Genomic DNA, 20,825 nt, shown 5'->3' with positions numbered 1-20,825 from the left:
CAGGTGGTATTTTTTGTAAGCTCTTCTGTAAGCTATTGGACTGTAATCAACAGAAGAGATCTGTCGATATATTATTGCCATAAGGAATATATTTCGAATTTATCAATTTGTATCCACTCGTATATTATTAGTGACAGAAAGTAGAAATCAATCTAAAAAATATTGGTTTTAAATATGAAAAATTTTAGCATACGTTTGATAGATATAATTTGCTGACGTAAACAGTACGAAATGCAATATCATTATTTAATTTGTTTAAACCAACGGCAATTTTATTCTTCTTGAGATTTTTTTTTTGTAATTTGTCCATTCCAGGAAAAAAATTGTTACAATCGTAATATATTTTAGTAAATAATTTACATTGCAATAAGAAATTAAAATAAAATTCTAAAAATGTGGATGGAACAGGTTATTTATTTAGGAAATATAGAGGATATCCCAAAATTAACGTAGGTTGATAGATTGTGAAAATTCGTTACAGGTAAAAGAATATGTAGCTGAGACTGTGTGAAAATTACTTGCAATTTTTGATAGAAGGAAGGTCCCGAATGAAACTAGACTTTGTCATAGAGAGAGAATTTTTAATTATATGTCTTAATTTATTTGAGCATTTAAAAAAAAGAAAGAAGAAAACAAGTTGATATGAATTTATTTCCTAAAATGATTCATAAGGATACCAGACCTGTTTAAAATTGTGTCAAAGTTGAGTTTATTTTATATATCTGAAATCGTTGTCGTACTCGTTTGAAAGCATTTTAAGAAACATGTTGGTATACACTAAATACACCTCTTTTTTTATTTTTATTCATAGAATCGAATCGTATAAAAACGAAGTTCTCAAAGACTTTGTATTTCAGACAAATCAACTCTGAAGATTTATCTGCATTACTGAAAATGTATATCAAAATTTCACGATAAAAAACTCTAAAAATAAATGTACTAGTATAAACCACCATATAACGGCGGTTAAACGGGTGGTGATCCAAAAAAAAAAATAACACACTATTTGTCATTTTCTTACAAAATACTTTACATTAGATGTATAAAGATGCACACCAACTAAAAAGTGTCTGGCTCAGATCGTTTTACTTATTTGAAAAATATTTTTTCATGATATACCTTGTGTTTATATACCTAACAAAGTTAATTTATTTTTACTTGTTCTACCTGCTCTCGAAGTTCTCGAGACAAAAACTGTTATTTCAGGTTGTTAGTTTCTTTGGATTCTAAGTCAATATTATGGTAAGAAGGTCAGTATAATCGTCGACGTTTTGTTGTTTTAATACCGCATATTCAGGACAATACAAAAATCACTTTTATTACAAACAGTAATTATTATTAATTAGCCTAGTTCAATGATTTTATAGAGCTAAAAATGAATTAAGCAAGAACATAATTTTAAGATGTGACATCTTAAAGTAAACCCTACAAAGAACTTCTTCAGATATCTTGGAATTTTTTAAAACAATCTGTATTTACCTACTGAATGATACTGAAATCTTAGAAACTATTTTATACAAATTAAAAGCGGTTTGAAGAAGAGAAAAAACAATAGACAATTAGCTAGATACACTAAAATGCGAATACAATATTTATTAATACCTGTATTATTTCCATTTATAAGATATACCTTTTCTTTTATAATTTTGTCTATTAGTTTGAAATAGCATGTATCTAAATTTTGGCTTTTATGTTCTTTATGTTAATAACAGCTTCGGTTTCATCAATTTTAAAATTATATAAATATTTTTGAGCTTGTTCTACAACTATGGTGATTTAACAATCCAAGAGTTTTATATACTTCTTATGTTCTCTAATCCATTTTTTTAGATTTCCATTAGCCTGACCAACATATATCCCATTATAATCTGAACCCGGTATTTCTTGTATAGTGTTACCTACATATTTTCCGGGCCAAGTTGATTTTTTTTATTGCAATTTAGGTAATATTTTTTAAAATGATTTCATTATCGACTATAAGCTGTTTGTTGAATTATTACTTAGCATTGTTGGTATGTTTTTAATTATTAATAACATAAAAAGAAATTTTAAAATGTTTTATATTTTTTGAGATCAGATTGCTTTTTTTTTAATTTTGAGTGTTGTTTGAAATGAGTAGTATTTTAATTAATTTCTGTATCTAAAAGATGAAACAGATTTAAGGGACTTTTTAATAGTAAAGACTTATTTCATTATTACATAGTGATATTAAATTGTTGTTGAAATAATCTATTACGTATTTAATTGCTTCAGATAGCTACTATTATCTCTTTCATAGTTCTTAGCATGTAGCTTTTCAAAACTTCCAAACATTCTCAAAATTGTAATAAATTTAGAAAAATACATTTCTTTTGGTGGTTGTCTTTTGGTATAATTTCCAATATAACTGTTTAAAACCATAACTGCTTATTTTTATTAAAGCACTCCAACATATCACATTTTTCTTCATTGGAATAACGTAAAGCATAATTATTTCACTCACTCAACGCCATGACATTAACGATAAGCTGCTACTTACACCAATTTGAGACTATTCTATAATAGTTTCGAAAAATTATACGATGTTGCTCAGCTTAAAATTCAATATAGCACCCATAGGAAAAATTGATAATGGTTTCTTGCAATCGAAATGTCGCAATGAAAATTCAAATATAGGTACAGTGAAATTCCTCGAAAAAACTTGCTGGAAAGTGGTTTCAGATTTTAAATATTCCTCTAAATAAAAAAGTTACAGACGATTTTCGAAAACGCCACATTTACTTTTTTTCAAAATAATTCAAAGACTGGAAGAGGTAGGACCGGTCTGCAAGCGCTATTAAGTTAGCAACAGAAGTGTTTAAAACTTTCCCCATCACTGCATATTCAGGACGATAAATAAAAACGATCTACGGAAGAAAAGGTAAATACAAAATTTTTGGTTTTTAAGTTACAAGCTTTCAGTCATCAAAAATAAAACTAATTTAATTAATAACTTCATAACCCTTTTGCCGTTCGCGTTAAAATTTGGCACGTTTATTTGCACTATTATGGTGTATTATTTCTTAAAGCTATAGTCAAATCGATACTTTCTCGGGATACCTCTCCCTTTTAGCGGTCAAAACTTTTACAGTGGTCCAATTTTTTTCGGTTTGCGTATTAATGTCACGGACTGAACTTTAAGTTCAGTAGGCGATGAAAACAAGATGTTGATTGATGTGGCTATCAGGTAATGTCATTATGATTGTGTTTCTTTCGGATTCTCATCACTCCGTTCCTTGTAAAACAAGATTTGTCGGTACAAAACTATTTTTGAAGCAAATTATCATCTTCTGCGAGGCCATACCAAGCAGTGGCAAAAATTATAAACGTGCGTTGAGATCTAAATTTTCAAATTTTTGAGCAGGAGTAAAATGAAATTTCTAAATAAGTTGCTTTTTAAAAGTTTTGTGAACATTAGTTTTACATACATTTAATTGTCTTGATACACTGCGGACACTTCATAATTTGCATGTGTGGAGTGATGAGAATCCTAAAGAAACACGACCATAATGACATTACCTGATAGCCACAGCAATCAACATCTTGTTTCCATCGCCTACTGAACTCAAAGTTTTAAATCCGTGACACTGCTACGCAAAGCAAAACACACAGACCTGCAAATAATGCCATTTTTCTCAAAAATGGCTTTCTGCAAATGATGTCCTCAAGGGACAATATTTTTTTTTGATGAAACGACCTTTTTAACGTTTCTGCCAGTTTTATAAAAATACGACCACTGTAAAAGTTTTGACCGCTAAAAGGGAGAGGTAACCGGAAAAAACTATTACCCAGTATATCGATTTGACTAAAGCTTTAAGAAATAATACGCCATAATAGTCGAAATAAATGTGCCAAATTTTAACGCGATCGGTAAAAGGGTTATGACGTTATTAATTAAATTAGTTTTATTTTTGACAACTTTGAAGGCTCAAAAACCAAAAAGTTTTTATTTAACTTTCTTTCGTAGATCGTATTTATTTATCGTCGTGAATATGCTGTCAAACGTTGTCGTCGAAATTTGCGGACACCCTGTATAATAGATGCATCGCTAAAATGGTCCACACTGTACATTATTGACACTACGCCTCTGTGTCATAAAAACTGTGAAGGTGTGTGGAAATTTCCTGAAATTTCTCAAATTTTTCTAACTTTGGTTATACCATATTTGTATATTCACTTTTGTTAGTTTTTCGCTATGTACTATTTTTTTGGCAAGATAAAAGATAAAATTCCACATCTCATAAGGCTGGAAGGTGCCACCGGTGGTGCGTACGCGGGCGAATGACCCAGTTGGGGCAACACGGCGGCACTGCAAACTAAGGCGCGCCCCATAGGTGAGGCGTCGCGGTGCCGTATTGATTGTACAGTTCAGTTGGCGACGGCGACCGGCGTCGCCAACTGCGCGTCTTCGCATTTCCCATTTGCTCTTCACGTCGAGAGTTTCGCACCGCTCGCTGTGATCAATCTAGTCGTCTGTTGGGTTTTGGCGCGAAACGCCGTTCGACGTCGCTGCAGTCAAAATGCTTCTAATATAAAACGAGACATCTTCCTATTATCTCTTCTAAAAATCTCTGTGCCAAAACACTGACACGTGCTTCGCGGGACGAAGGATGGATTGTTGCAATTACATGCAGTACAGGCACCACCAGCCTTACTACGGGTCCCAGTACTACCACGAGCCCCTGCCACCGTACCATGGGGAGTTCTATGGGCAGCACGTGTACCACGACTATTATGGGAACACCCCCTATTATCCACCGCAACATTGGCAGCCTGCCGGCACTTTCGCAACTCCAGGTACGCCCACTTATGGGAAATGTAGGTTATGAGTGTGTTGATTTTTTTATGAATTGTCATTTATAAGCAACTGGTTTATGCGAACATATGTTAGTTTTTTTGGTAATACAATATCCGAAAATTATAGTTTTTTGTTTGTTTAATTACAATAAATTAATTAAATGTATCCACATATTTTTGAATCAAAAATAATAATTTAATCGTACGGAAATGTTAAGTTTATTATAAATCGCATAAATAGTTTAAATAAGTGGAGAAATCTTGGCTCTAAATTGTGAATAAAATTGTGAAATGAAATATTAAATTAATATCTTTAAAATGATTCTAAATCTAAAAGGTGAATTTAATATATTTTGTTTAAAATAACTGATCAACTGCAAATTGTTATTAACGGAAAATAGTAGACAATTATTTTTACCTTTCCTTTTATGTGAATAATATCAATTGCTACTCTTAAATTTAAAAATACTGATTAAATCATTATACTTCTATAATATTTAGTACTAGCAGTTTACGTAAACAAAATATACACGGGTATACCAAAATATTAACCAAATTTTAATAGCAGATTCGGTTTTATAAATTCAAATGAAAAAATGTTTGCGTAGTTGTTTCGATTTCAATATACAGGGTGTTAAAAAATAATGAACAAATGCCCTTCATTTAAAATTGCAAAAAGAAGTTAACGGTGGGGATGTAGATATTTTACTTCAGCTAGAAATAAGAAATTTTAGTTATTATTATTAGGTATTATTATTATATTCCATAAATAACTTAAAATATTGTAAATTTTAGCAATAAAGTTGTGGGTATAATACCTATGCATTTTTCTTAAAATGATATATAACAATTATAGCTTCTACTATCCTGTTATAATATGTAGATATAATAAACAATGAATTGTAAAAGAAAGAAGAAGACAATTTTTAAAATTACATCCTTTTGATTTAAGAATCTAATGCATGAACTTACACATATAAAAAATCTACACAATTGTAATACTGTTGACAATAATTTATAGAAAAAATACGACTAACAACAATTTGTGTAGCTCATTACCAACAAATTTTATTTAAAATGTTGTACTACAATTTTATTGAACTACTACAATTTTATTAAATACTTTTACTTTCTATTTTGCAATATGATACCACATAATTTGTTAAAATTTTGTTTTTGTTTATTGAAAATTGTGCTACCACATTTTCGTTGTTTTTTTTTTTTAAATATTTGTCAATATTATCAAATTTACTAGAAATTATTTTGGGGTCCTAAAAATACATATAGGTACCACCAATTATTACACATAATTTTATTTAAACAATACATTAATTAAAGTTGCAACAGCATTGCACATAAATATAAAAAAACAAAAAACAAATTAGTTTGGAAAACATTGTTAAAGTTGATTACAACTTCTTTGCCTTCAAAATCAATAATATTTTGTAGCTATCAAGTTCAGTAGATAAGAAATTTTGACATCGTTGTAATATCTTCAATTTTTAGGCAAATCTATTTATTGTAATTTGTTTTGTTAATAACTCAACACTTAACACGTCTACACATCTCACAAAATTAAAGGTACCTACCTAATATAACATAATAAAAGGTGTAGAAATAATTGTTACTGCGCATGTCAAGATTAGATCTATGACAACGTTTTTTGAAAAAATTTATAAAGTATGCGCCCAAAGTATGGAATAAATTCAGTAAAAACGAAACAAATTTTTTTGGAAAAAATCCTCGAACAGGTCGATTTTTAATTTAAAAAATACATATTTTAGCATAAAAGGCGATTTTCAACCGCCATTTGTTTTCGAGTAATGACGTCTTCGACATTTTTTTTTAAATAGCAACCCCCTATTTTTTTTTATTCTGAAAGATCGTTTCATCGTCGATCCGACAGTATTAAAATGTTGCCATCTTACATAGCAAAGTTTTCGAATAAGTGACGATTGAATGTTAGAAAACGTAAATTTTTCATTAAAAAATAACAATTCCTATGTCAAGCAAATACAATTCATTAAGTTTTCTACTTAAATTAAGTGTTCGAGTTGCCACCCACCGACTTCTTGACAATACGCAAGTCTGTGTAGAAATTCTTCTTGCACATTATGAATTATTTCTGGACTAACTGTGTATTTCATCTATAATACAATTTTGGAGTTCTTCTAAATTATGTGGTCTATTAACGTACACTTTGGACTTTAAGTAGCCCCATAAGAAATAGTCCAGGGGTGTAAGATCTGGGGATCTCGCGGGCCATTTTATCGGTCCTCGTCTGCCGATCCACCTCCTAGGAAAATAATTGTCTAGAAAATCTCAAACAGGGCGCGCATAGTGCGGAGGTGCACCGTCTTGCTGAAATCATATGGTATCATCAGGAATATCAAGGTCATTATTGTTAGGAAAAAATAGTGCAAGCACTGGAACAAGGCCATTTTGTAAAAACTCTAAATATATTTCTCTTGTAAGGGTTCCTTTAAAGAAGAAGGCCCTACCTACTATTCTGATGTCAACTATTCCAGCCCACACATTTAATTTCTGTGGGTGTTGCGTAGGTATGTGTATCTGCCATCCAATGAGGATTTTCCCGACTCCAATACCCGCAAGTTTGACGGTTCACTGTACCATTGAGACAAAACGTGGCCTCGTCTGAATAAAATATTTGCCAGTGTAAATCTCTATTTACTTGATATAAATCCATAATAATTTCACAGAAGTGTAAGCGGCGGAAGGGATCGTCTTTATTGAGTTCCTGCACAAGTTGAATTTTGTAGAGATGACATTTTTCTTTCCTCAGGATACGTAGCGCTGTGGTCTGACTAATTTCATTGTTTAATGTAACCAATCGTGAAGTATTATGATGATTATCTACCATACTTATCAAAATGTTCTGTTTGTGATCTTCACTAACGCTTGGACGTCCAGGTTTTGGAATATCTACAGCATTGCCAGTTTCTCTAAATTTAAATTCTATCTTACTGACTGTTGGCGATCTGGATGTTTTTTATTAAATAAATCGCAAACTTCCTGCTGCGTTCTAGTCTTATCCCCGCATCCAAATGTGCCATAATACTTTAAATTCAACTATAATTTTTATATTGCTCACAATCCTTAAAAAGTCGGTATGACAGTGAAAGATTTTAAAAAAAAAATTATTTAGTTTTTACTGAATTTATTCCATACTTTAGGCGCGTACTGTATAAATTTTGAATAAAACTACCACATTGTGGTAAAATAATGATTTAATACATATTTTCGTAATATATTGGGACAATATTGTTAAACTTGACTGAAAAAGAAGTAATTATTTTTTGTTTGGAATTCCATTATAATATGTACTTTTTAATCATAAGTAGACACAATTGTGACAGTTTCTATTGGGAGAACCACAATAATATAGTAATTTCTTACCAGGCATTTTTCCCCTGGAAACTAAAATGGGAAGATGGTTACGTACATTCCAAATTTCAATAAAACATGTTAAGCTGTTTTCTTGTAGTTAACATTGTCCGCAGCTTGTCTCAATTTATTGGTAATTTAATAAATAAAAACAAATGAAGTTCAAATATGTTCATAGGCCATCACTTACTTAGTACTCACTAAAATAAAAGTTGTTTCCTTTCTATAATACTTACGATAGAAATATAATTTGACTTGGATATTTCCTAATTTTCATTCTTAAAATGTAACGCCTTTTATCTTATTGCATTTTAGGATCCTCGTTCAATTGTAGTATGATTTTATATAAAATGTTTTGTCTCGAATTCCTTAATTGTTTTCGAAAAAAGTCCATATTGCAATGTTTTGGTTAATTTCAAATATCTTCCGTTAAAAGAAAGATACAAACCTATTGTTTTCACTGTTCATTTATCTTTTTGACTGGTAAATTCATTTACTCCTTGTAAGATAATCTTTGAAATATTTGAGACCGTTTAAATCATTTCCTTCTAATGAAACCACCAAAATGTTTGCCAGCGTTAAATAGGAACTGAATTGTCTTTGTATCGATGTAAGATCGTTTATACCTAAGTATCTCCAACATATTTGAAAATAACCGTATTTCTATAAATTTTACATGAATAAGAGTTGTCTGTCCATAGACACAAAAGTGACCATGATCTATTATTTAAAGTACTATTGAGGTGTAGAAATAATTTTTCAATTACCATTGAGATGTGTGAATTTATTATATGGTGTTAAAATTTCACACAGATGGAATGCATATGAAGTCACTGAGCTCATTGCAGTTACATTTTGTCATGCAAAATTAGTTCAAACATTCTAAAGAGCAAATGGCTTCTACTAGTCAAAAAGATAAAGATTTTCAAGCTGAAACTGCCGATGAAAATCACGCGCTTGTATTCTTCTTCGCTTAGAAGATATTTGAGATTAACGTAGGGACTGCAAACTGAAATATTTTCACCGAATTCGAAAACAAACAATTTAGGGTAATGTAGATTGTTCTATTTAAAAAATCAAAGTTCGGCAACGCCTAGGCCAAACTAAACATTTTGTATAATTTAAATATTTTTGTTGTATGCGCAATCAAAATTGAAGCAACTTTGGCTTAGCTACTTTTTTATAAAATTAATAACAAGGCAGCTATGGAACTACGGAGCTTGTCTGGGACATCCGATTAAACTTTTTTTGTTAATTTTTCAAATAATTAAATAATTCAGGCGTATTTCTCTGACACCGTTGACAAAAATTGAGTACGTGAAACATCATTGAAATATATTTTACATTTATACCAAAATGCTCTCTGGCTACTACTTTGGAAGAAAGAACTTTCCCAAACTTTTTTTTTACTCTTAATAAAATAGTAAACGTAACCCATGAGAATAAAAATTAAGTATACCTTAATATCTTGATCTTCTTGCTTTAAATCTCCATGTCACAAAGCAAATAAAAGTTTTTCTCAGTTGTATACGTTTCGTTAGATATTGTATAGCAGGCATAAGTAACCGATTTGCTGAATGTCACCTCATTACTCTGCTTTAAAGATTAAAATTTTTTATTCGTCGTATAACGTAGGTATGAATGACAAATAAAACGTATATGGTAAAGCGTCAAATTACTGAGAAATCTTCCCCTTTCATTCGTTTAATCATGTCATTCAACCTCAACAACTTTTTGCCGCTTGCTCCTTTATGTTGGCGAAATTACGTTTATGTCACGATTGTCACACAAAGTTGCGGGAAACTTTTTAATTCCACTTGTTTTCAAATTGAATGAGGAATTATGTAGTTACCTCAATCTTGGTTGTTCCTAGGAATGTTTCCCTTCGAATAAAAGTGTAACATCTGGCTTCTTGGAGTTTTACAGTTACGTATACTTACTTGTGGTATTTTGTTGCGATGTTTTTGCGTAGATACAATTCTTACTTAACTTCAGAAATAGTGAAAACCTCCTTCGTGGAATCATAATAACCTTAAAAGAAGCTGATAAAATTACATGCATTCGAAATTAAAAAATAAATAAACTAGATAGGGCGATTCCGATATAATGAGCAGTAGCGTATAGAGGCATTTTAAAAATGCAGCCAATTTCGTGTTATAGAGACAATTTTTTGCAATGCGAAATCAAATTTTGCGAATTATTCTCGAATTATTTATGGATTTGTTTTTGTTTTTGCCAATGCCAATAATTTTAATATTTAACATAGGGGAAATGATACAATCGAATTACGGGTGAAAAAATGCAAATAGTAATAAAAAAATATAAGACATTTACCTGAATCATTAATTAATAGATAAGAGAATGAAAAAAAAAGGTTACCGTACATTTCACAAAGAAAAAAATATATTAAACATTACAAATTATGACTTGTCGTTAGCCAAGTAATAAATGCGAAGGAGTAACGGCAACAGCGCAATAGAGTATGAATGAGGATATATGGTGGGAAATTTAAATAAACGTTTCAATACACAACTTAGTCATTAGAAATGGATTTCATTCAACTTATTTTATTTGTGTAATTCAGTTTGGAATAATAAAATAAAATGAGAAATTTTCATATGAAGTATGATTTTTTAACTCTTTTTTTATTTATAAAGTAGGATAAGCTTTCAATTCAAGAAGTAAAAAATACAGCAGCATAATATAAACAATGAAATATTTATATTTTGCACCACAGCGCATATAACAAGCTTATATGCATTTTGATAAATTATGACATTTTTAATATCATTTTTCATTTTAAAATTGATATTAATATTGACAACAATAATTTCAATATATTTTTTAGAATATTTTTGGCTGCAATAACAACGTATTACATATATCAAATTGTATTATAATTTCATAAATGCAGTCGCTTTAAACCCTTGTCTTATAAGGAACATTTGTATTCACAGAAGTGTCTCATAGTAGTATGTTATTTATGCATGTAACTAAATCATATTTAAACTTTTCCACACCAATAACTTCGTGATCACAGTTTGTAGATAATTTAAAATACGTAAAAGTTCTTGCAAAAAGAGCAGTATATTCTTCGTCGATTAGTTGATGCCCTCGAACGGTGTGCGTAGGTTCTGGCTCCACAATCTTCTCTTCAACAGCTTTTTTCCTGCTTTTGCTATTTTCCGTTCTAATTCTCAAGCACTCATATTTTCTTTTGGTCACAAATTTTCATTTCTACCGACTCTGTTCTTCATCCGACATTTTATAGGTTAAAGCAATCAGCTGTCATCATATAGCATCGCATACCCATATACATGAAAAGGACTGCCAACTTACAAATAATAGACTCAGCATACTTGTGCACTGTTGCCAAGTTTCTTTTACAACTCGTTGCATTTATTTATGCATATTGTGTAAAAAAAATTATTAATTGCAAACGTGCCAATGTTCTCGTTCACCAGTGACGTAGTTATTGGGTTCATTTTAATATTTTCTTAAAAATATCGCTTGATGGCAGAATTCAGCGTATTTAGAATCCTCAGATATTTTAAAAGAACAAATTTTTCTTTATTTTTTTTTCTAGGTTACACGATTTGTTAGTAAAATTTAATAGCAGTCCATTTTCTCTAAAAATTTAATATATTCTCAAAAAATGACTCTTCACTGGTAAATCGAAATGGCATTTTAAAAATCAACGCAATAACTAAATGAGTTACAAAATTTGTCAGAGTTTTTAAAATTATTGAAATAAACACTCAAGTCTATTTATTTCTATCAAATGATTGTCAATTGTCAAATAGTAACCAAAGCCACCTAATATTAATGTTTAAATGATTGTAGATTAAATAATAGTAGTGTGCATTGATTTCTATATTAACTTGGCAAAACCGTGTTACCTTGGAAGAAAATAAAGTTAAAGTTAATCAGTTTTTCTTCTTGAAATATCTTAAGGGGTGTAAATGTAGTGGAATATTGTCATTATTTTTTAAGAAAATAGTAAAATGCACACAGTAAGTACGCCACTGGTGAACTATCAACATGAAACTAGTCATACTTGTAGAAAGTAATTCAATAAATATTTCCTAAACGCAATTTTTTTTCTTCACAAGATAATCGGAAAAAAACTGTTTTTTATTTAAAAACTTCAAAATATTTCAAAACTAAGAAGTATGTTAATCTAAAATATTTTGCTTAAAATGATCTCTATGCATTAAAGTGGAAATACATTGTATATTACCGCTATAGTATCAATTTGTTTAGATTAGAATTACAAGCATTTGATGAAATATTTAAAAGAGTCTAACGAAAATGATAACACATCGTTGCTGATATCATTAAAAAGACATTTATTATGCGACACAGAGTTATTCTACAAATTAATATCTAATTAATTAGTTCTGTAAAATGTATTTCAAATAAATAATTATTTCTAATATTTATATGTGAAACATGAAAATTTAACAAAGAGATAGTCACTACAACCGATCAAGCTGTTAAGCCATGTGAACAGAAATACGAGGTCTGCATCAAATTTTTGACTCTATTGTAGTTAGTAGTAAATAACAATGGTCCCTCTTAGATGGATGTTGAACCAAAGTTAATTCATGTTTACCTATTTGTCTCAACAATGAATTTTTATCTGTCAACATTTATTAGTTCAATGAAAAAATACAGTTTTCTATCTTCTTTAGGGATCTATCAAGTAGCTTGATGATGAAATAATAAAAATTTTCGTGCATGTAAAACATCCCGAAATATAAAGTTGTCTTTTTATATTAACTAACAAATTCTTTATGGGAATTGAAACATTTCCATATAATTTAAGTACTTTTGTTATATTCAATCAAATTATTATTTATTATATTCACATACGAAACTTTACAGCTATGTTTGTTATATATTTAATGCAATTAATTATTTGTGGGCATATATTGGGTTTCATTGTTATATTGAACAGTTGCGTTTTTAAATTAATCAGTTTAGTATTTCCAGTCACAAAAAAACAATATCGGAAAATTCATATTACAAAATAAATTGAATTACAAATAAATGGCTTCATAAATTAAGTCAGCATATTTCGGTGCAGAATACGTTGAAAAAGTATACATACGTACTAGTGAAAACTGTTCATGTGGGTAAGTATAGTCGAACTTTCCCAAGTTCAATAATAACCTACTTTCGATTCGAGCCGCTTTCGAGTTAGTTTTCACACTCGTCAGTTCTCGTGTCTTGCAGGGTGATATTTGTATTATACTTGTCCACTTTCGTAATATAGACCGAATTCTTTGTACCTGCTTCTAATTTTCTCTTCATGTTTTCCAACACGACCGCGAAAATATAATCTGTATTTTCTTCTCGCGGCGAAGTATATGAATATTTAATTCATGTAGCAGCACATTTCCGACCTTCTGGCGATCGATTTGGCATATAATTAATTTTCCGGTGCTCATAGTGATGACGAGTGTCTGCTCACGGTGGGTGTGGGGGCGAATGGGGTAAACATCGTTAAGCTTTAAAGTCGAATTACTCTAGTCTACGTAACTTGTTAACCACCTTTTTCATACTAAGGAAAGGATTTAATTGGAACAAATTAAATTTATTAGACAATTTGCTTGTATTTGACGAATTAAATATTTCTTTGTGTTATTTGGATGAAGTTACGAATACTTCAGTATGTTATAGTATCGTTCATTTTGAATAAAAAAGTTAATGTGCATGTGTTTAAATATTATTGGGATACAGCAATTTTAATGTCGATTGCGTCGAGTGCAAAACAGATAAATTATCGAGTAGGCTCCCACCAAATTATTGACATTTATCATTGATTTGTTGACGTATGTATGTGTGAAATTTATTTGAAATGCCACACATTTTTTCTCACGCTGAATACGCTAATATGGTGATTTGTTATGGGTTTTGCAATGGAAAGGCACCTGCTGGTCGTAGAGAATATCGAAGACTATTTCCTATCCGAGTGTTATTAGATTCAAGAGCATTTATTCGAACATTCGACACATTACGAAACACGGACTTTGTTCCAAGTAGTCGTTTTCATTCTGAACGTGCACATGAACAAAATGTGAATGAAGTAGAAATTATTCTTCAATTGGTAAAACGCAGTCCTTCTAAAAACATAAGAATAATTTCTTTCGAAGTTCCTCATGTAAGAGGATGGCGAACATTGCGCAAGCAAGGCTTGTATCCATTCCATGTCCAACGAGTGCAACACCTTGAACCAAGAGATCATGCTAAGAGATTGGAATTTTGTGAGTGTATAAATGCTAATCGTCAACTTATTTCATTGATACTTTTTACCGATGAATCGACTTTTAATCGTAAGGGTATTAATAACGCCATAGTCACCGTTGGACTGACGACAACCCACACTGTAGAATCAAATTTTCGGCAAAGATTCTCCGAAAATATCTGGGCCGGAATGATTGACAATAAATTAATTACCCGAACGTCTAAAAACAACAAGTTGTTTAGAGTTCTTGCGGAATGAATTTTCAATATTGTTATAGGATATTCCCTTGGCCACAAAGGCCAGTACGATTTTCCAATATGATGACGTTTCCGCTCATTAGAGCCATCAGGTGACACAATATCTAAATCAAGCTTTTGGATACCAGTGAATTGGTTGTGGTGGTTCCATCAGCTAGGTTTCCAGACCTAACTCCATTAGAATATGGACTATGGGGATGGATAAAAAGTGATGTTTATAGAGAAAATGTAAATACGCGTGATGAACTGATCGCTCGCATTATGGTCAGTGCAACGAGAATAAAGCGACACCCGGAAAAATTGCACAGCAGGATACGCAAAATTTTCATTAGATCAGCGAAGTGGCGGAGTTTGGCAGTAGAACTTTCGAAACATTTCTTTAATCTCTAAAAGTTAAAACGCTATTTTGTATGTCAAATATTGGTTATTAAAATTAATAGAATGATATTCGCGTGTGTTTTATTTCCACTGGCTGTATCTAAGTAACCATAGACATTTGGACACACAATCATATGAACTCTTTGTTCAAAATAAACGATATTATAACATATTAAAGTATTGACTATTCCTCCTGAAATACCCGTATTTAGTCGTAAAAAATATGTTCTATAGCAAAAATCAACGTATTTACTAGGTACAATTAAATATTTATTGTTTTTAGAGGTATATTTAATTGAAAAAGCTGTCTTAATTGTCATTACTAAATACACTTTTTATTTATATTTATTTTATTTACTATAAACAAAGTTCCCGAAACAACCAAAAAACTAGTAAAAAAATTATAATACATTCTTTACGATATTTATATCGGAACGTGGAGGCGTGCCTTGAAATTTTCCGGTGATGACATATCTATCCAGCCATACCCGACTGGCAGAAGCTGCTTTTCAAAGGCGGCTGTATGAAATTTTAACTGAACAGCGGAGGCTAACCTCCGTTGCACTTCGTAAACGTTCGGAACAGGATCGGATTCTACTTAAATTTAAACTGTTCACGATTTAAATTTGTTGCTGGTTTGTTTACTTTGGATTAATTTAATATGTCTTACACCCAGAGGTTGCTGATATGGCTGAATAAGAAAAAAGAGTAGAACCGTATTATTTAATCTGAATATTACCTGTTTCTAACTTTCCTAAATGCGTCTCTATCTACTTGACGTAGTGGCAGTAGTATAGTTAGCTACGTTAGGTCAATGTCAGAGGTCAACATCAGTAATGATTGACAATTGAATGAATGACAATTATGCAACACCAAAAGCATTTTATGATCTATATTTTTAAATATTCAAAATGAAATCACACGGTGGACATCTCATGATCCTAAATATGAGCTATTTGAACTTGGAAAATCAATTATTCATAAATGTAAGATGTTACAATAGAAGATCGAATATCTACAACTAATTATTTTTGCACTGTCTATAACAAACTATTAACAAATACGTCTGAAAAAGACAAAGAAACAACAGCTTTATGCTTCTCGTTTTATCAATATCACATTAGCACGCACTCTGAGATTGCCCCCATCTCCCCTTATCCCTTTTTCGCAATTTTCTCTGGCGGCGTCGGCATAGTTTAGGTGATAACATTTTTTATGCTACGGTTTATTACAGTTGAAAAGAGCGTTTGTACTACATGAAAACGCGGCTCGATGTGATTTTTTAGAGACTATTGATCTGCAAGGTAACTGCGTTATTGACGTGAAACAACCTTTTGGGCTGTGCGGCACTGAATACGCCAATATGTGATGGTAAAAGTAATAATAATTCATTCGCCGCGAGATATCAACACCCAACACCTACACATGTATGTATGTATGTAATATAAATATATTGGAATTAATAAAATACAATTGACCCATTTTAAATGGAATCGCGTTTGTAAAAAGAGGTATTTATTGTCCAATGTAATTAGTTTTTTTTTAATTGTACTTGAAAAACTATTAAAAACTATTTTGAGTCTACTTATTGTTTCGTTATCAAATTTGATTTTATTGGTTCACCATTTTAAAAATTTAATATCTGACTATGCTAATGGATTTTTCCTCAATTGCGTTTATATCTAATTTCGTCTAAAAATAGTTTTTGCTACTTGTAAAATTAATATGAATTTAATCATTTTTATTCTGCCTAAGCAGAGTGACCTATCTATAGAATTAGAAATAAATTAAATATACATATAAAATGCCATTAGTTTGTTTCTTTGTATATTCAGTTTCGCTTTGAACGCTTGAAATTAATAAAATCATTATCACTCTTTTTTACCATGAAAGTACAACTCTTAAGAAAAAAATGAGCCCTAATTCGTTTCTCTACGACTATTCTTCGAGCAAGAAGAGCCGATTTTCGAAATGACCTTTTTTCGAAAAATCGTTATAACTCGAAAAATTTTTAATATTTTATAATTTAAAAAAAGGGAAAGTAACAAGTTTCAAAACCTTAATTTGCAAGAGATACAGCAAAAACAACAAAAGGCGATTTTAACGGTTTTTCGTTATATCTCGAAAAGTAATATAGCAATCGATATATATTTAAAAATACGAATCGATAGGTTTTTTCAATAGCTACAACTTTCTCATTTAACTTTTTTCGATTGGAGTTCAAGTTTTTTTTTATTAACTAAAAACCGTTTTTTGACATTTATAAATTTTTTAGGTTAACTTCGCCGTTTATGCGCCACTGGAAAAATTCACTATCTTTCTTACAATTTTTTTTCCTATATCACCATATTTTTTATTTCCAGGTGGTATTTTTTGTAAGCTCTTATAAAATTGCCAATAGATGGTCTCACTTGAAATACCTACTTTTTAAAAGCCCTGTTTACTTTGGAACACACCCTGTATTTAGAAGATATTTAAAATTTTGTATTTAACTTTCCTACAGTTTTGTCAAATATATTCACTTTCTATTTTTTACATTACTATGTTACACAAACGGTAAGAAAATTTTAAAATTTCATAGATTTTCCACAATTTTTTTTACCACATTACTGTTAAAAATGTATACAAATTTTTTAACATTGTATTTGACAAAATGTATATCGCATATTGTTACAGCTATAAAATTTATTTAAACAATGATCACAATTAAAGTTGCAAAAGTGTATAAGTAGGAAGAAAATAGTACAAACATGAAATAAAACACAGACGGTATTCAAGTATATTCATTAAATGAATTTGGAAAGTACTTTAAAGATAATTAAAATTTCTTATGTTTTTAAATATCGCTAATACTTTTTTGGTTAGCAAGTGCCAATAGATAGACAATTTTGACACCGAAAGATAATTTTACACTGATAGGAAAGTGTAACATGTCTCCCTAGAAGTGACTACTATACAGTTACTGTATTCATAATTTGTAACTTTAAAAACCATGGCTAATGTTTTTTTGACTTTTAACAGTGTAGATTGAGAAGGAGCAACATTCAAATAAGACAAATTAAGTTCAATTATCGTAATTTGACGTCAACAATTAAAAATATATACATATAACCAGCAGACTCCACAGGTCTCCACCATACCTATCTATACCTACCATTGAGTTGAGTTGTTAATTTTTTCTCATTGAAAGCTATCCATACGTTTTATTAATGTTTTGTGTACACAAAATATCGTTTCTATTTCTTCAGAGGATATTTAGAGACATAACATTTTTTTTCAAAATTTTAACGAGGGCAAATATTTACATCAGAAAATATTTTTAAATCTGGACGAGGAAAATGCTCCTCCGTCTTTAACATGTTATTGTTACATCACGTAATTGACGAAAACAAAAAAATAATGGGTACGCGAATCTAATCCGAATTAGTCCTCAGGAAGCGTACTTTTTGTTCCAGATTACGTGTACAATCCCAAGGAAGCGCGGATACGGAAAGCCATGCGGGAGGCCACCAGGGACCGTTCGATAGGGGCTTCCCCGATGCTGCCTAGGCCGAGCGCGCGCAGGGCCGCATCTCAAGGGTGGACGGCGGCGCACGAGGAGCAGCTCATGATGGTGAGTCCTGAATAGTACATAGCACGTTGTAACGCACCGTTGATAGTTCCATGCTTTAAAATCTCGATATGCTTTTGTTGCGTACAAACAAGGCATAGATTTACCCATAGGTAAACCCGTACCCGTACGTACCCATAGTTCGAGGTACAGATACAGATTTAATGAAAAGTGAACGTCGAATTTGTATTGCGAAGTTTATTTAAAAAATTAAAACCATCATAGGATTTTCTTTTCCTGGACTTGCGTCATCCAGTATCTGGTATCCCTTGTTTACAGTCAGTTTTAATCGATCATTGTTTTTAAACCGATTTTCATCGAAATGCTTAAGATTTTTAAATACCTGGACATTTGGTGCAAAATACAGACTATATGTCAAATGATCCATAATTTCCTCCTGAAATGTTGCAGTAATTCTTGGGTACTCATAGCAACATACGGGCATAAATGTTTATACAAGAGCAAAATACTGTTAGTCGATAATAGTCGATGTTTACTTTATTAATTAAAATTTGATTAAAACAGATGTAGAGCGTATTAAAAGTAAAACGGCGTAATCCTACTTGAACACTGATAGACAGTTTTCGTTTTAAAATTTTGTTGATTGCAGTCGTTCGAGTAGGTGTAGATAGAGATAATAGCCGTTTGTTAAAAGAAGAACTGAAAAAACTATCATATGTGAAAAGATACACGCAGAAAACGTGGGGTAATTTGAAAGTAGGTGGACGAGTCTAGGTTGACACACTTCAAGAACGTTTTAACTTGTCAGCGATTCAAAAATGATGCAACGACTTGAATGATTTATGAGAGTGCTCCTTTATGTATTAGTTGACCAATTGCTTTGAGCAATGAAAGTTGAATAAAACTGGACGTGAGAACTTTTATTTCAACTTAGTTGATCAACTTTTCTTTGGGGGACTGTCATATCCCTCTCTCTCTACTGGCCTTTGCCTCGATAGTAGCCTCGACCGCAAGGAATTGGGTTACTTCAGAACCTTCTAATAGCGCAGCGTATACTTGTTACATGCACGATACTGAGAGATTCTTGGTGAATGACTTTCCTTCTTAAAGCCGACAATTTAGACCTGATGTTGTAAAGAGTAGGACACGTTCTTTTCGTTGCCTAAAACTTATAAGTAGTACACCCTTTGGTTGGCGTTATCTGGTTTCAATTGAGGCTATTTTCACTGTTTGTTTTTTGGAACACCTTTAATTTTTTGTGCTTGATACCTTTTTCGTATTATTTCAATGTCTCTATTTGCTAATAGTCATCTTGAATCGACCGCAGATCCGCGGTTAACAACGATTTGTATCGCTAATAAAAGTTTAATTGGAATATTTGAAATACAGGTTTCTAAGTGGTTACATGGTGTATTGATCGTACAAAGCAATCGTATGAAATTTGGAAAGTCATGGGCAGACATTTGACACTGGTTTCTTATCCGAAGTAAACCAGAGTAGCACGGTTGCACGGTTCTGCCAAGTTCTGAACTGGGTCTTCTCTGCGGTGCCTAACTTATAGCCCCTTTGGATTGGGATCGTCTCGATCTATCATGTAATCTAGCTGATTCTTTACATTTGTGTAGAGCAACTTGGTCCCTTGCGTGCGTTCCTGATGTAAATTCAAAACTGTATTGCTTTCTTTTTAAGGAGGTTTATGTGATTTGGAATTGATGAACAAATATTCATAAAAAAAATAATATAAGCTTATTAATATGAAGAAAATCCTCAATAAAAATATGACTAGTTTGAATACCTAAGAGACGAGATATTAATAAAATAATTTTTCACGATTTAGTGCAGTTCTATGAGAATGCAGATTTTTTTGGTCTTTCCACTTAGAATGCGCAACAATTAACGAACAGTTTCCACAGCAACTTGTGTATAAATAGGAAACCGATATCTAGGGAACTGTATGACAGCTTGTAGAAATCGATTAGGTACTGTAAGATACATAATTTATAATAATTTTCCTTCAAACTGCTGTCGTTGACTAACTTATCCTCCATATGCGTGATAGCGGCAACGCCGCGGTCTCGACGTAGCGTATTATTTAAAATTCGCAGNTGCAAAATACAGACTATATGTCAAATGATCCATAATTTCCTCC

At 31.3% G+C, this 20,825-nt stretch overlaps 1 protein-coding gene across 1 annotated transcript in view; it reads left to right on the top strand.

Annotated features, from left to right (window-relative positions):
• The first annotated feature begins 4,628 nt into the window (after positions 1-4,628).
• The window catches only part of LOC108912136, a 101,960-nt gene continuing 85,763 nt past the window's right edge, over positions 4,629-20,825 (top strand). Inside the window, exons 1-2 of the mRNA XM_023455201.1 lie at positions 4,629-4,815; positions 18,561-18,718. Of these exons, the coding sequence (XP_023310969.1) occupies positions 4,629-4,815; positions 18,561-18,718 (345 nt within the window). The remainder of the gene's footprint in view (positions 4,816-18,560; positions 18,719-20,825) is intronic.

This window comes from Anoplophora glabripennis, unplaced genomic scaffold (genome assembly GCF_000390285.2).
Source record: "Anoplophora glabripennis isolate ALB-LARVAE unplaced genomic scaffold, Agla_2.0 scaffold595, whole genome shotgun sequence".
NCBI classification, from domain to species: Eukaryota; Metazoa; Arthropoda; class Insecta; order Coleoptera; family Cerambycidae; genus Anoplophora; species Anoplophora glabripennis.
The sequence above is the reverse complement of the archived record's forward strand: the minus strand, read 5'-3'. Positions and strand labels throughout refer to the sequence as shown.